This window comes from Bos javanicus, chromosome 15 (genome assembly GCF_032452875.1).
Source record: "Bos javanicus breed banteng chromosome 15, ARS-OSU_banteng_1.0, whole genome shotgun sequence".
Lineage (NCBI taxonomy): Eukaryota > Metazoa > Chordata > Mammalia > Artiodactyla > Bovidae > Bos > Bos javanicus.
The window spans coordinates 32140110-32156990 of record NC_083882.1 but is presented as its reverse complement, the minus strand read 5'-3'; the positions used below and the strand labels follow the sequence as shown (position 1 = coordinate 32156990).

At 48.7% G+C, this 16881-nt stretch overlaps 1 protein-coding gene across 2 annotated transcripts in view; it reads right to left on the bottom strand.

Moving 5' to 3' along the window:
* Nucleotides 1-8647, bottom strand: part of SORL1 (sortilin related receptor 1) — a 170122-nt gene extending 161475 nt beyond the window's left edge. The window contains exon 1 of one of the 2 annotated variants that reach the window (XM_061440624.1): nucleotides 8224-8647. In XM_061440624.1, the coding sequence (XP_061296608.1) occupies nucleotides 8224-8499 (276 nt within the window). In that variant the 5' untranslated portion in view covers nucleotides 8500-8647. Of the gene's footprint in view, nucleotides 1-7943; nucleotides 8175-8223 lie in introns of those variants that run through there. The other variant, XM_061440625.1, reaches the window with a different exon arrangement.
* Between the last annotated feature and the right edge of the window lie 8234 nt (nucleotides 8648-16881).

The window sequence follows — 16881 nt, the reverse complement described above, 5'->3', positions numbered from 1 at the left end:
ACTCTTCGTGACCCTATGGACTGCAGCCTACCAGGGTCCTCCGCCCATGGGATTTTCCAGGCAAGAGTACTGGAGTGGGGTGCCATTGCCTTCTCTGCCTCCTTGCTGTGGGCTTAAACCCCACAGAAAGGCTGACCTCTCAGTCACATGAGATGTCTCTGGTACCAGGAGGGCAAGCAGAAGCCCCTGGGGCAACTCCCCACCCTCAGCTTAACTCCCTAACCCTGTGATAACAGCCCTTTCTCCTCCACCCAGCTCTCCACATCCACTGCTGAATTCTTCCCTCTCAAAGACGGAGGAGGCCTCATCTCTGCAGGAACCCCGGCATCACCTCCAGCAGCAGCTCGCCTTGCCAAATCCAGCGAACCGTGAGCATGGTTAACTACAGGATTTTTTTTTAAAGAACTCCTCAGTTGAGAGAACTTCAGGGAACTAAATATATACAGATGAGGTAAGTCATAGGTACACAGTCTCATGTTACTCGATTAATTGAGCACAGGTTTAAAACATTTCAAGTCTGTTCCACACCCTCCCCCAGCCTCACAGCCCCTCACTCATCTCTGTCTGCTGTTGTCCCCACCCTCTGCCATTGGCAGGGTCCTCTGGGGGGACCCTGGCGCAGGTCTTGTCCCCAGGCCCCTGGGGTAGACCCACATGGAAGTGTCTTGCCTGTGTCTTCTGGGCTAACAGAGAAACAGGGTCCTTTCTATCTGGGCCCTTCCCCCATGTATGGCTCATCTCGGAGGCACCCACATGAGGTTCTCGGGAGAGGGTCCCTAAACTGGCCTTAGTCCCAGCATTGTTTTTAACCCCCACCCCTCCAAACTCCAACACATCATCCTAGCTTCTCCCCATTTCTTCTGGGCACAGAGGTTTCCTGTGAGTGAGAAATTTCACCCTGACACTGTTCGGCTCCTCAGCCCATCAAAGTAAGCTGGCTATCACCTCAGTCCCAACTGACACATTACAATCTCCATTCACCCCACTCACGGGCTCAAACCCTCACTTATTTTATTTCAGAAGCACCCCATCCACCTTCCCCACTTTGATCCAGTGCTTTGGGGGCAGAGGGTTTCTGCTCAACAGAATAGTCTCTTTTCTAAATAAAAGAAGCAATGTTGCTTACCTTCCTCACTTAAAAAAAGGAAAGGAACAATACATCACATGGTGGCCCCTACAAGGCACAAAATACGGATGATATAAGCACATCTTTTTATTGCTCTTGTCTACCACTCCGATGCGGGATGCAATCACATCAGCCTGCCTTTCTGAGAATTCGTAGCAGTATTTTTAATCTAATTCAGGGCACTGGAGATAAATCATAATGAAGGGTCCTGATTTGCTGAGTTGAGTGGAGGCAGCAGCAGCGACAGGCAGGGTTAGAGGGCGGGGACCGGGGTAGGGGGGTTCCCACCCAGGCCATGATGAAGACTGCACGCTCGATGTTTGTCTTTGTGCTGGCCTGCAGGGCTGCAGGGATGAAGACAGACCTGACTGCATTGGGGCACAACAAGGCGAGTCCGGGACGTAGAGGGCAGAGGTGGGGAGGTGGCCCCCAGTTCAGGCATCATTACTGCTTTCTTGGCTCAACAGATGGGTAGGGTCTGCACACCAGCCAGGGCCATGTGGGCTGCTGTGTGGGCAAAGCCACAGCAAAAGCGAAGACACACGGGTCCGCCTTCAGCGCCCAGGTCCCCAGTGGGAGGAAGCATCTGCACACAGGCTGCCGCTAAGGTGAACAGGACACCCAGGGCACCCTCCAGCACAGCCGGCTGCCGCACCCCTACCACGGAAAGAAAGGCCAGGGTCTCCTGACACTCTCCCTGGCAGCCAGCAGCCACCAAAGCCTCAGGTTCAGACAGCAGCCCTCAACCCTCGCTTTCCTTCCCCTGCTCATGGTGGAAACAAAGACAAGCCTAGCGGTGCCTACAGCTGCTCCCTGGGTGAGGCAGCGACCACAGTGGGAAAGGGAACCACACACCACCCGGGAAAGCTATGCTGTCCGTGGGCCACATGCAGCCATTCAAACTTCAATTTAACTTGATTAAAATTCAACGAAAGGAAAATAACTTCAATTCTTCGGTCATCCTAACCACATTTCAAGCGCTCAACCCCCACAGACGGCTCATGGACACCCTGACCAGCTCAGATACAGAATATTTCCATCATGGCAAGAAGACCCATCAAGGAGACCTGACATGAGGCCAAGAAGATAAAGTCTTCGGGCTCCTGGCTGGTAGCAGTGACATGACCATGGATGTTACCATTATGATTGACAGTTACCCAGTAGACAACAGAATTTTGTAATTATTTTTTAACTCCCTGTTGGGGTCCTCGCTGCAAGAGTTAAGTCACTTATGAGGTCCTATTTTATGGAACCCACCCCAAAATGCTCAATGCGTGCCTCATATGACAATAAAAAAACTTAGGGTTTCACAATAACATGGGATGAAACCCAAATCTCGATCATGATCAGCAGCCCACCTGCCTTCTCTGATTTATAGCACCATCAGCCACTTCAATGCTAGAAGGCTGCCCATGCCACTTCTTCCAAGGCCCAAGGTCCACAGGTCAATAAACCAATAAATTAGGTCGAAATTAACTGTGGCTCATTTTAAACTGAGGGAAATTGATTTTTGCATCTACGTGGTTGGACTGAATATGCCATATGCCGATGGATTCTGGCCTGAGAATGCACACGAAGGTTCTGTACTCGACAAAGAGGACAGCTCAGCCCTGCAGCCCAGACCACTTCTGCTGAAATACTGATCCCTGAATATTCAAACCAAAATGCAGCGAGTTCTCCTTTCCTTTCCATCATACCCAAACCTAAAAAAAAGATGGAGGAAAGGTTATTATAATACCTCAGCTTTAATATATTTCTGTGCAGTCAACTCTCAAATTATCTGCATCTGAATTATTGTCAAAATTTCTAAACTCCAAACTGGCTTTCCCTAACATATGTATGCCAGCCGTTTGCATATCAACTACTCAAAGAATACAAGCTCATTTTAATATGCACCTAAGCAAACTTTAATTAGGAAGGTAAACAGATGCTTTAAAAGACTAAATAAACAAATAGCAAAGGCAAATAAGCTATTTTGGGGGTTACCCGCTCTCCAGATTATTTGCAAGCTCCTGTGTCTGTCCATTACAGCCGACAGTATGACGCTCAGCTCCATGGATCCCTGACCCTGGGATTAAACAATGACACTACAAAGATGGCAGTCATCTCTTAAGGAGGAAAATCCAAAATATGACAAATGAAATGTTCCTACAACATCCATCTTTTGCTTGGGGATGCTCATTGCTGTTAGAATCTGCCTCCCCGGATCCCAGCTCTCAAAGCAATTTATTAAGCATACTATTAACTCCACTTTACAGAATTTAAAGAAAACATTCTCCAAAAGAAAATGAGTTAAAGCCAAGACCCACGATCTCTGTATTCTGTTGCTCTCACACACGTGAGCTCCACATCTCCAGGGAACTGCCCTCCAGCACCTTTCAAATGACAAGGCTACAGAATGCTGTTCTCCTGGCCTCGGCCCACAGGAAGCCTCCAAGTGGAATAGTATTTTCTACCCTGGCCTGGAGTAAAAGTACAATCCATTTTATACTACGACACTTTAGGTAACTCCCCTCCTATTGCCATAAATATACTTTAGAGCTAATGTCATTAGTGATGGTATTAGGGGCTACGATGAGAGAAAGCCTTTCAAGTTTCATGTCCATATGTTATATATACATAGAACGTTTTTGGAAGGACACACAAAAAAACTGATGACCGTGGGTGTCCACTGGGAAGGGACACCAGGGGAATGGGGACACAGGAGGGAAGGAACTATACATCTCACTATATACTCTTCTGAACAAATACTGTTTTGCAAACACATGTTACCTGCTGACGGCTAAATAAACAGACTGGATGGCTTGTCATTTCACCCCTTTCATTCTCCATCTCCTCGCTCCTCTTCCATGTCCCTTTTCCTCCCATTTATTCCACCTCTCGAAGCCTCCATCAAGGCTTGCCCCTAGACAGGCAAGCTGTTAAACAGTGGCCAGAGACCGAGCCAAGAACTGTGCCCAAGACAAGATGCCAAGCAAGACCAGGAAGTCTTTCAAGGTCACACCCTTTATCAAGCCAACCCAACACACTAAGGAACTCTTCAGCTATGTAGAAGCCAACCTGACACCACAAAGGCTTTGCCTTCTCATCTTTTGGAAGCATACAGGTCAAATGTCCTAACTTCAGAATCAACCAGCCAATTCTTTCCCAAGCAAGTGTATCATACAAGAATCTACCTCAAAGAGATCTAAAGCTACAGTCTTCCATCCCCCAAAGGAGGCTCTTTGTCTTGGGTCCTTGTACTGTAACAGACACTTTATTTTCAGTCTCAAATCAGGACACTGAATACTCCCTGGCCTCTAAAAAGCAGGAATTATGAAGAGAGAGCTCATTGGAAGGAAAATAAACCTGTAAATCCTGTTAGGCTTTGCGCTTCATTCCAAAGGCTTTTTCCCCAAAACAATACCATTAGCATTACCATGATAGCCCTAAAAGGGAGCATTCTGCACAACAGAATTGCAGCTCTTCATTCAAAATAAACCCCCAAAAAAGCACAGGAAAATCAGGGCTCCCTAACCCACATTCTGAGCCAACTCATTTCCACTCTCCATTTGTGGGCTCACCACAGTCCTCCTTATAAATACCTTTTCTATAACTTGGATGTGCTTCCTACCCTCCAGGCCTTTCACCTTCCAGGTGGGCAGCGGGTCCACGAATATTCATTAAGGGCCTCCCAAGTGCCAGGGACACGGAGGAGAGGCTTGATCCATGCCCTCAAGGAGCAAACTAGGAGATGAAACACCAACACAAGCAGTGAGAACACAAGACAGTCGGTGCTGGAACCAAGCTCAAAAGAACTCTTCCCACCAGAGCCTGGGAATACTGAGAGACATTCCTTGGATGGTGAAAAATGGAATAGAGGTTTTGCAGACAAACAGAGAAACAGGGGAAGAATATTGGAGGCAGAGGAAAAAGCAGGTGGCACAGAGGCATGGAGTTGACATGAAATCAGGAAGAAATCCAGTGTGGCAAGAATGTTGGAATCCCCCTTCTTGGATCTGGCCTGTTTTAGAAGAGGCACAACAGCTAAACCTAGTTTACTCCAAAGGTTAGCAGCACCAAAGGAAAAGAATGACACTGACTCCAACACAGGGCTCTTTCTCAGATGCAAAAGCCCTCTGACTCCCCTCCCTGAAGCTGGCAGCCTGAACATCACCCCGAGGGTCTTTTTCCATCAGGCAGCTTCTGCTTCTAGCCCCGATCTGTGGTGCCCAGCATCCCCTCAAATGCACTCAAAGGTTAGAGGATGAGAAGCTGCAGAGTGTCTGAGCCCACTGACCCTTTATCACTTCATCTCCCACACCTTCCATGTCAAACAACCCACTCACACCCCACCAGAGAGTTGTGGCCGGTTTATCACGTCCCTGCTTCCTTGTCCCTGTCTGGTACACTTCCATGCCTGTACATTTATTTGCATCTGCTTTATCTGCTCCTTAAATTCTAAATTTTCTGAAAGCAGTGATGAAAACTCCCCCTGCCCCTTCATTTGCACTCCATCCCTACATAGAATATACTGAATTCAACTGACAGTACTGAAAAACTTAAAGTGTGGGGGTTGGGGGGAGTATTTATACTCTCACTTTAGTGAGAACTGGCTTAAGGCTAGAAGCAGAATGTGTTAGTTGCTCAGTCGTGTCTGACTCTTTGTGACCCCATGGACTGTAGCAGGCCAGGCTCCTCTGTCCCTGGAATTCTCCAGGCATTAATACTGGAGTGGTAGGTAGCCATTTCCCTCTCCAGGGGATCTTCCCAACCCAGGGATCAAACCCCAGTCTCCTGCATTGCAGGCAGATTCTTTACCATCTGAGCCATCAAGGATCTAATTTATAGTCTGCATCCTGACCCTTTTGAGAGTGAACACAGCACTTTTCATATCCAACAGGGACAACTTCTAAACCAGGTCTGTCCCAGGGGAAAAAAGAGGCCAATGGTCATCTTTACTAGAAAGATCCTTCCAAAGAGTCCCGAGGCCCTTCAGAGCTGCAAGACGGACAGGCCAAACCCCTTCAGCCCAATTCCTGCGCTTGGGGTCTGAAGGGTCTGCACCAGACAGTGCTTGTAGCAGAAAGCCCAGGAAGTCCTTCCTTCAATCTAACTCAGACCCTTACAGAGTCAAGTTAATCCCACTTTTATTAACCCCAGGGCAACCAAGAACAAACACACAGGGAGGCAGCCTCGGAGAAGACGAAACACTGCTCTGGGTCCTTACCCTTGATAGGAATTCCTCATTAAGAGTTCCACAGCTAGTTCTCCATCCTTCCACGGAAACAAATTCAATCTGGCTGACTCAGAAATACGAAAGCCGAAGGTTTTTTAGTCACTCCTAAGGAGAACACAGTTTAACTTGTCCCCAAATCTCCAGGAGCTTTTACAAATGGCAACTGCGTGCATATTTTTGCCACCAGGAAGTTCTTCTGGCAGCCCAATCTATATTTGTGGGGGACCTGAGATCCAGAAGGGATCGTCTTCCGTTGCTCCCCATTCCCAGCCCCCAGAAAGCTGACTCAAGTCCACAAGAGAGCTGGGCTGATGGGAAGATTCAGTGAACAAGGGAGCCTCTCTCTCGCCCTCCCCCATCCTCCATCAGGATGCTGGTGTCCCTGTGGAGAGCAAGGACCCTGCTGACTTCTTTCACTAATACAAAAAAGAAGTTTCAGAAGGGAGTGGAGAGAGCAACAAGGATCTGGACCCTCGGGGAACCCACACAGGCAAGTTCCAGCAGCCCATGCCAACCAGCCATTATATGCCCACTGGCACATGCTCTTGCCTTAAGGCTGGTGGTGGATGGAAGTTAAATGCTCCCATCCTTGAACCTCCATCCCAAGCCCCTTTCTTACCAATACATTTTTCTTTAGAAAGAAGTTATTTAAGAAGCACTGTATAAAGAGTGAGCGACTATTTGATCTCTCAAAGATCACTGAGACAATGCAGACAAAAACTAAAGAGCCAGCAACCCTGCCCCACATGACCTTGGGCTAGTCACTTCACCTTTCCTGGCTCTGGTGGCTTCGTCATCAAAATGACACAATAGGGAGAGATGGTTTATAATGTTCTTCCGGCTCCAAACGTTGAACATTAAACTCTGTATATTTCCTGAAGAAATGGCTAAAGGAAAATCAGCGAAGAGATGCAGAATTCAGACCAATCTTTTAATTTCTACTTTGAAGGGAACATTTTGACTCGAGAAATCACGTAATTGACCACCTCCACTGTTTCCACTTCCTTTCCCCCACCGACCTGCCAGCTTTGTTAATGTCAATCTCAACCACAGGACTGTAAGTCTCATGAGGCAATAACATGGACAAATTAATTTTGCCAACACTGATTCTAGCCCACAAACTTGGTTTGCAATTGCCAGCAGTAAGTCCGGCCATAAAAGTGAAATTCATGTTCCTCATGATCTAATAAGCCCATTGCCTGAAGAAATAAATCATCTACTGAATAATAATACCTACCAAACTCCTGCAGTTTTTCAAATCCCCAAGTGTCATGAGAGAGATTCCTGTCCAACATAAAATCAGTATTTTGAAAGGGGTAGGATGGATAGAACCTCACCCCGCCCCCCATCACCACCAAAATAAGAATTCAGCCCTTACACACACACACCTCTTGTTTGACTATATACCCAGAGTCAAGATTTCAGGTTTGCCCACCTTAATTGTGGTTTAAAACGGTAAGTGCGGAAACCCCCTCCTCTGACTGTTCTGGGTAAACGTACAGCAACTGCAGGGTGCTCGCCTCCACTGCTAACTGATGATACAAGAAAGAAAGCCCGTTTGCTATCTACACGTAAAATGAAGCTGCACCCTTCCGATACCTGCCAGAAACTCCACCGGAGAGCACACAGCCTGGGGGAAACAGTGCACCCCACGAGTGCCCTGGAATCCGTTTGCTAAAATCGGCAGGAAGAAGGAAAGATCAAGGCGATTCAAGTGCTGACGGTTGTACTCCTGCGTGCGGAGGGGAGAAAAACAAACGCCAGCCGGGAAGTCCCCAGCGGTGCCTGCACCTGGAGGCGACAGCTAAGGATGGATGCGGGGGTGCGGCGGCGCAGGGAGAAGAGAGAGCCAGAGGGAAGGCGGGGGCCGACCGCTCACCTGTCCGTACACCTGGATGGGCTCCTGCTGCAGGGCAGCGCTCCGTCTCCTCCGGAGCGGCTTCTCGTCCGCCCCCCGGGGCGCCCCGCGCGCCCCCAGCCGCAGTTCGAACGGGTCGCCCCGCACCACGAGGAAGCCACGGTCCTGGGGCCCAGGCGCGCGGCCCCCGGGCAGCGTCTGGGGCCAGATCTGACCGACAGCCCCAGGGGGCAACAGCGCGATCAGGACGAAGAGGAAGGGGAGTCGCGACTCCCTCCTGCTGCTCCGTGTCGCCATGTTCGGGCGAACGCGACCGCAGGTGGCGCCGCCGCCAGGAGAGAATGTGCAGCGCGAGGCCGGGACGCCGGCCGGGCCGGGGCCGCGCGCGCCGCTCCCGGGGCTCCAGGCCGCCCCGCTGCGCCAGCCGCCGCCGCCGGGTCCCGCTCGGCTCGGCGCGGCGCCGTCACGTGGGACGCTCGCCGCCGCGGCCCCTTCGCGCACTTTCTCCGCCGCGGCCCCTCCCCCGAGCGGCGATGGGGAAGTCAAGGCAGCGGGCGCGCGGCCCGGGCCCCGGGCGGGCGCTCTTTGTCGCCCGTGTGCCCTGCGGCAACTGGGAGTCGCGTGGGGCTCGCCGGTCCTCCCTGGAGTTCTCGCCTCCTCTGCCAGGTCGTGCCGAGGTCGCCCTCAACCTCGGCCAGTCTCCTTTCCCGACTGCACAGCCCCGGGTCCCGCCACACGACCACCTCGTCCGCCCCCTGTCGCATCCCCACCTCGAGGGAGCGTGGGGAGTCCGAGGAAATTAGCGCGGAGAACGCGGCGGGCACGTTCGAGTCCAGATGAGCCCGCCCCCATGGTGCAACTCACAGTTTCAATTACTCTGGGCACCAAACTACTGTTGCTCGAACTAAACTGCCCCTGCCCGGAACACAGTAAATATATTCCTGGCACAGAGGCCTTAAAAACAAGGATAGTCAGACAAGAGACTCGCCACACCTGAACAGTCACCCAGTTAGTTACACAGTGGTTCCTTGCACACACAAGAGCTGCGCGGGACACACGGCCCCAGCACAGTGGCTTCCTTGTGACCCTCGCCTGGGTGACCGAGCACCGAACCATCCTACCTAAGCCCCCAAACTTGCGCACACACCCCAGCCCCTGCAGCCCACAGCCAACGCTGTTACAAGTCCTCTTCCCAGGGTGGATAAAACCTTGCCACTGGGGGTAGGAGGGGCAGACACCGGAGAGTGGGGAGGACACATTTTAAATTAACCCTACATGGAGCTGGAGGATCCAAGACCTTGTTCAAAGCACAAGGAGATAAACGGTACGGGGGCGGGGCGGTGGGGAGACAAACCCAAGGTCAATATTTGTCTGCAGGTTTGTGGGAGCCGCCAAGGCCTATCCTCTCTTTCATTTTATGTTTCGCTGTGCTCTGGACTCAGACCCTGGTTCTTGATAAGACAGAGGAAGCAGGGCTGAAGGAGAGACTTCAGGAGTTTCGTGCAAGCCCTTGAGAGGCTGAGAGGAAGGAGAGGATGGTCATTTCAGTGCCCGCTAAATGCTCCTGGTCCTCAGTTCAGTTCAGTTCAGTCGCTCAGTTGTGTCCGACTCTGCGACTCCGTGAATCGCAGCACACCAGGCCTCCCTGTTCATCACCAACTCCTGGAGTTCACTCAAACTCACGTCCATCGGGTCGGTGATGCCATCCAGCCATCTCATCCTCTTTTGTCCCCTTCTCCTCCTGCCCCCAATCCCTCCCAGCATCAGAGTCTTTTCCAATGAGTCAACTCTTCACATGAGGTGGCCAAAGTACTGGAGTTTCAGCTTTAGCATCATTCCTTCCAAGGAAATCCCAGGGCTGATCTCCTTCAGAATGGACTGGTTGGATCTCCTTGCAGTCCAAGGGACTCTCAAGAGTCTTCTCCAACACCACAGTTCAAAAGCATCAATTCTTCGGCGCTCAGCTTTCTTCACAGGCCAACTCTCACATCCATACATGACCACTGGAAATACCATAGCCTTGACTAGACAGACCTTTGTTGGCAAAGTAATATCTCTGCTTTTGAATATGCTATCTAGGTTGGTCATAACTGTCCTTCCAAGGAGTAAGCGTCTTTTAATTTCATGGCTGCAGTCACCATCTGCAGTGATTTTGGAGCCCAAAAAAATAAAGTCTGACACTGTTTCCACTGTTTGCCCTTTTGGACTCTCCAGTTAGCTTAGCTCACCCTCTTCCCCTACCTAGCATCACCCTTGGGGACAACCCACCCAAAGAGGGACAGCCTTTCCTTGCCTCCCTAAATCCAGTCTTCTACCCCCTCTCATACCCCATGCCAGACTCTCTGGGGACCTGGGTCAGATTCTTTAGTCCCCAGCTTCCTCTCACCCCTTCCTTTCTCCCCCCAGTCTTTCTATCCATCTCACCATAATCATAGAACCACTTAATTCTCCCCCACCAAACAAATCACCGATCCTCTGGGAAAGCCACGGATCCGCTATTAGCTCCAACTCCCCATCTGGACCAGCACTGTCTGGTCAGTATCACCTGACCAGGCATGGACCACTCTATGGCCTCCCCAGACCATGAGCAAAGACACATCAACACCTATTTAACCCTCAAGTGAAAATGAGAGGAACAGAGCTAGAGTCAGAACACCCTGCAGGAGTTTCAATTGTTGTTTATCTCAATATATATTTAATGAGAACCTTCTCTATAAGAGCGAGTGTCAGAATCCCAGCAGAAAACACGTGTCCCTTAAGTGTGGACTTGAAGATGGAAAGCTGCTTTTCCAACGAAAACCGTTGGCTTGAGGTGCAAATGGCAATTTGCAGGGAAGGATTGGTAGGGCAGAGCCAGCTACTTGCTGATTTGATTTTGATTTGCAGCATGGATGCTGGAGAACTGGCAGGAATGATCAAACATGGATAATTTGCTCCTTGAAAGCCCTCCTCTGTAATCATTATGTACCTTCCACACTGTTCTAAGGTGGATAATCAGCAAACCCTGAGACTGTGTGAGCCTCATAACCACACTACCTCTCCAACTGAACGTCAGTTTTCTCATCTGCAAAATAAGGATCTTAATTCCTGCCTATCCACACAGATATGCTGATAGCATCACAGGAGATAATGTAAGTGAACTAACATTGCCATGCAAATTGTGAAGACCCCAGACAGAAGTACTGTACACGGGTGGCATTAGAGACATGCATTCTAGTTCTGCTTAGCAAGTAAGTTACTGTGTGATTTTTGTTCTTGATCATCTGGTCTCTCTGGGCATTGGTATCTTTGTATGTGAAACGAAAAGAGACCTCACAGCCCTGACTATGCCCCACCCCTTCAGGACCTCCACCTGGGCACAAGATGGGTGCAGCCACAGGCCACGGCTGACTTTTGCAATTGAGCAGGACGTTCCTCCTAGCTTCAAAACCGGATCTGGATTGTAAACAAGCCTCCACTTCCTCCATGCCCCCAAAACAACATCCGTATTGGGGTGGGAAGGTAGATGGAGAGAATGGAGGATCCCCATCCCCTTTCACCCCAACTTGCATGGCCTTTGTCTCGATGCTGCTCCACATCAGGAGGAAAACCAAGATGCATGGGAATTTTATACTAGACTCGTTACTGTGTATAAAAAGGTCTTGAGCCTGGGGGCAGACTTTATTTTTTATTATTTATTTATTTTGGGCTGTGCTGGGTCTTTATTGGGCTTCCCTGATAGCTCAATTTGTAAAGAATTTGTCTGCAATGCGAGAGACCTGGGTTTGATCCCCGAGCTAGGAAGATCCCCTGGAGGAGGGAAAGGCTACCCACTCCAGTAGTCTGGCCTGGAGAATCCCATGGACTGTATGCCATGGGTCTTTGTTGCTCCATGGTCTTTCTCTGTTTGTGGCAAGTGGAGGTCACTCTTTGTTTGCAGTGCATGGGCTTCTCATTGTGGTGGCTTCTCTTATTGCAGATAACGGGCGCTAGATACTCAGGCTCAATAGTTGTAGCGCTCAGGCTTAGTTGACCCGCAACATGTGGGATCTTCCCCTTCTCAGATCAGGGATCAAACCTGTGTCCCCTGTATCGGCAGGTGGATTCTTTACCAGCAGGGAAGCTCCAGGGTCAGCCTTTAAACTGCACTCCTCTGTCCTTCTGCCCAACCCAGGCCATCCTAAAATAGAGCTGAAGACGGGGTTAAGGAAAGATCACCCAGAGGTCACCAATGTCCCACATCTTTATCCAGATGGAGTCACTGTTAATATAGCAACAAGGACAGCCACAAAGAAGGAAGAAAAACTCCTAAAGCCAAACTGGACTTTTTTCTGTTCTCTCTCTCTCCCCTCCTGGCCTTTTCTAATGCTGGCATGTGACATCTCACCCTCCCTCCCTACCCAGTCCCTGGCCTAGCCAACTTCTGTGCATCCTTCAGGTTCCAAGAGGCCTCTGGACTAGCCTAGGTTATGCCACGTTGCTTAGATAGAGGCCCTAAGTCTCTTGCAATCTTTGGTACTTTCCCTCTGGTCACATTACTTATTTAACCTCATTTTCCTCTGAAACTGTTACCAAGTCCACCAAGAAGATGGCAGACTAGTGTCTCAAAATAACTATCTTAGCTATTGGGGTCTGGATACCAGTATCTTTTACAGAACACAGAGGTAGAGGAGGTGAGGATGTAAAAAAAGCCATTAATCTTACGAATGTCTCCTGAAATGGCCGGCCTCAAGGCGAGGATATGTACAGTTCTTTTTTCTTGGAGCCATTCATAGGTGGACAGCATCAGGATGTCTCCCTGAACAAACGCACTTGGGTTTAACCTTCAAGAAGAGGGGCTGTGTTCCCTATGGCAGGCCGTTGTATACAGACAGTATCCTTTCAGTGAACAAAAGCAACAGGAAGCAAAGGTTAAAGTAAAAGGAACAGATCCAACATGTAGTCAGATTTTCTTCTGGATGGCTAGGTGGTAAAGAATCTGCCTGCCTACTGTTTACAATAGCTAGAAAATGGAAGCAACCTAGATGTCCATCAGCAGACAACTGGATAAGGAAGTTGTGGTACATATACACAATGGAATGTTAGTTAGCTATAAAAAAGAACATATATGAGTCAGTTCTAATGAGGTGGATGAAACTGGAGCCTATTATGCAGAATGAAGTAAGTCAGAAAGAGAAACACCAATACAATTTATTAACGTTCATGGGGTCAGAAAGAGCCGGACACAACTGAGCGACTGAACTGAACTGATATATGGAATTTAGGAAGATGGTAACAATGATCGTATACACAAGGCAGCAAAAGAGACACAGGTGTAAAGAACAGACTTTTAGAGTCTGTGGGAGAAGATGAGGGTGGGATGATTTGAGAGAATAGCATTGAAACATGTATATTACCATATGTAAAATAGATGACCAGTGTGAGTTGGATGCATGAAGCAGGGCACTCAAAGCCAGTGCTCTGGAACAACCCAGAAGGATGGGGTAGGGGGGGAGGTGGGAGGGGGTTCAGGATGGGGGGGGCCACATGTGCACACATTTAATTAATTAAATTTAAATTTAATGTATTTATTATAAATTTAATTTTAAATTTATAATTCTAAATAAATTAAAAAAAAAAAAGAATTTGCCTGCCAATGTAGGGGACACAGGAGATGTGAATTCGATCCCTGGGTCGAGAAGATCCCCTGCAGTAGGAAATGACAACCCACTCCAGTATTGTGTAGGAAATCCCATGAACACACAGACTAAGGAGCCTGGCGGGCTACAGTCTGTGGGGGTCACATGACCTAGCAACTAAACAACAACATAACATAGCAAAACTATAAGCAAAACCAGATTTATCTTACTCAATTTCTGTGCTTCCAGTGCTTATATGATTCTTGCATATAGTGGGTACCCAGTGACATTTATAGAATGTCTGTAAGAATGAAAAGAGTTCGAAAAGACACCCTATGTCTCGTGGTGAGGGTTAGGGAGTGGTAAGGAGTAGATGTGATTGTGAAGGAGGAAACAAACAGAACAGACTCTATCCTGAAAGTAGGACTCCATTTTGGGCTGGACTGTGGACTTTGAGCTATATGCCCAGTATCTATAGAAACAACATACCAACTGGAAAACCAGGCCCCGGAAGGAAGAGCCCAAGGGCTTGTACCTAGGCTCTCCTTCGCAGAGAAGAATACTCTAATTATCTGTGTAACTAAATAGAATCACACATTCTATTATGTTTATTGGGGTATGGCCTATTGATAATTGTCCACTCTTAACTACCTAGGGTTAAGGCAAATGAATCACGAATTCAGACTAGTTTCAGGGAATTTGGAAAGGTGGGTTTGAGCATGTACAATTAGGGTATATAAGGTTTTCACAAAAACTGGTTGGGGTCCTTGGCTAAAAGGAGAATCTGCCTTGGGCCAGCCGGTGTAAGAAACCGCACTCCACTATCTGCATTGTCCTTCTGAATCAGTTTGTTTCCCAGAACTCGTGGCTACAACAATTAAATATCAGAACTTGACCACCATCTGCCCTCCACCACTTCTTTCTCTCAAAGCTGCCCGACCTGAGTCAGAACCAGACTTCTGAGTTGCTGAGCCACAAAAGGGACCCACCTCCCCCCACCCCCCCACCCCCCCACTGCCTCCATCCAGTGCCCAGAGTGGTGAACTTTATTCCCACTGCTGTATCATTTTGGTCAAGTAACTACCATTTACCTCACCAGTCAGGGTGAGGTAGAAATACCCTCTGACCCCAAAGAAATAACTTCTTCCTGCTGTTGCCAAAAATGCCTCTAGTTAAGCCACAGTGTAGGATAACTGATGAGGTTTAAAATACAGATGCACCCGAACATAGAACAAGTAACATAAAGACTGTCACTGTGGTTTGTTTTTTTTAATTCATTTATTTTTTAATTGAAGGATAATTGCTTTACGGAATTGTGTTGTTTCTGCCAAACATCAACATGAATCAGCCATGCTGCTGCTGCTACTAAGTCGCTTCAGTCGTGTCCGACTCTGTGCGACCCCACAGACGGCAGCCCACCAGGCTCCCCCATCCCTGGGATTCTCCAGGCAAGAACACTGGAGTGGGTTGCCATTTCCTTCTGCAGTGCATGAAAATGAAAAGTCAAAGTGAAGTCGCTCAGTCGTGTCCGACTCCTAGCGACCCCATGGACTGCAGCCTACCAGGCTCCTCTGTCCATGGGATTTTCCAAGCAAGAGTACTGGAGTGGGGTGCCATTGCCCTCTCCATAGGCATAGGTATACAAATACCCCCTCCCTCTTGAACCTCCCTCCCACCTCCCTCTGCATCTCACCCCTCTAGGCTGTTACAGAGCCCCAGTTTGAGGTGGCATATAAGGAGAGAGTAACATGGAAACTTACATTACCGTATGTAAAAGAGATGGTCAATGGGAATTTGCTGTATGACTCAGACTGTCACTCTTGAATACATTAAATTCAAAGAGGAGGTTCTGAAAATAGTGGTAACTTACTTTCACACAGCAGTGATTTCTATTTGCATTACAACGGCATTGTCTAACAGATTTCCTCTCAAAGCAACCCTCTAAATGGGGGTAAAAGCAGACATTTTATAGATTTGGGGGATTAAGGCTGAGAAGGAAGGACTTGCCCAGAGTCACATGGTTTATAAGGGTTAGATTCAAACTGAGGTTCTCTGACTTTCTCTACTGCATCTGATACCTCCCTTAGGAAGACAGAAGAGCTGGTGTTTCAAGTCCTGGGTGGAGCAGGGCAGTGAGAGCCAGAACAGAAAGGAGAAGACAGTTGCCCAAGTCCCCACCTCTTGCACAACTCAGCCCTGCATGAACCCTCCGTAAACCAGCACTGTCCTGTCCCACCCCTACCCTGGGTGCCTCGCCGAGGCATGGTGCTCAAGTAGACAGTAATATTACAGAGCTCATGAGTCAAACTGTTTTCCCCGATTTCTAGAAGATAAATGGAATGAGAGATTTGGTTTCAAATTTTCAAAAGAGGACTTTGGGTTCAAAACCCGGTGAAGGAGGAAGCAGGTTTTAAAGGCTTTCAATTCCACCGCTTCTCCTGGTCATTTGGCTTCTATCTCTCAGAAACTCAACTTCTTGAGCTTCTGTAAGAGGAAAGCATTTAGACTTTTCTCACAAAGAGTGTGAAAGGAAAACCTGGAAAGGTCCTGATTGTTATGTAGATACCAGGACAAACACTCCAGTTGGAAGACAATGGGAAATTATCTTCCTCCCCGGGAATATAGAATAGGACTCAACCTCCTGGATTGGGAGTGAATGGGAGGAAGTAAAGCTGGAGAGTCTCTGGAAACCCCTGAGTAATTACATATCAAAGGCTCTGGTAGCCTTCCCTTGGAGCATTTGCAATACAATAATGGGGCAAGCACAGCTTTAGGTGCTAGAGAGCCAGGGGGCACTGCCCTGCCAGGAGTCAGTTTAAGTCTGTGATGCTTTAGTGCAACAGATGGTCTGAAGTGGTCTCGGGACCATCCAGACAAGGGAAATAGGCAGGCTGACTGGCTTTGAGACCCACCTGGTGGCTCAGATGGTAAAGAATCTGCCTGCAATGTGGGATACTTGGGTTTGACCCCTGGATCTGGAAGATCCCCTGGAGAAGAGAATGGCAACTCACTCCAATCTTCTTGTTTGGAGAATTGCATGGACAGACGAGACTGGTGGGCTACAGTCCATGGGGTCGAAAGG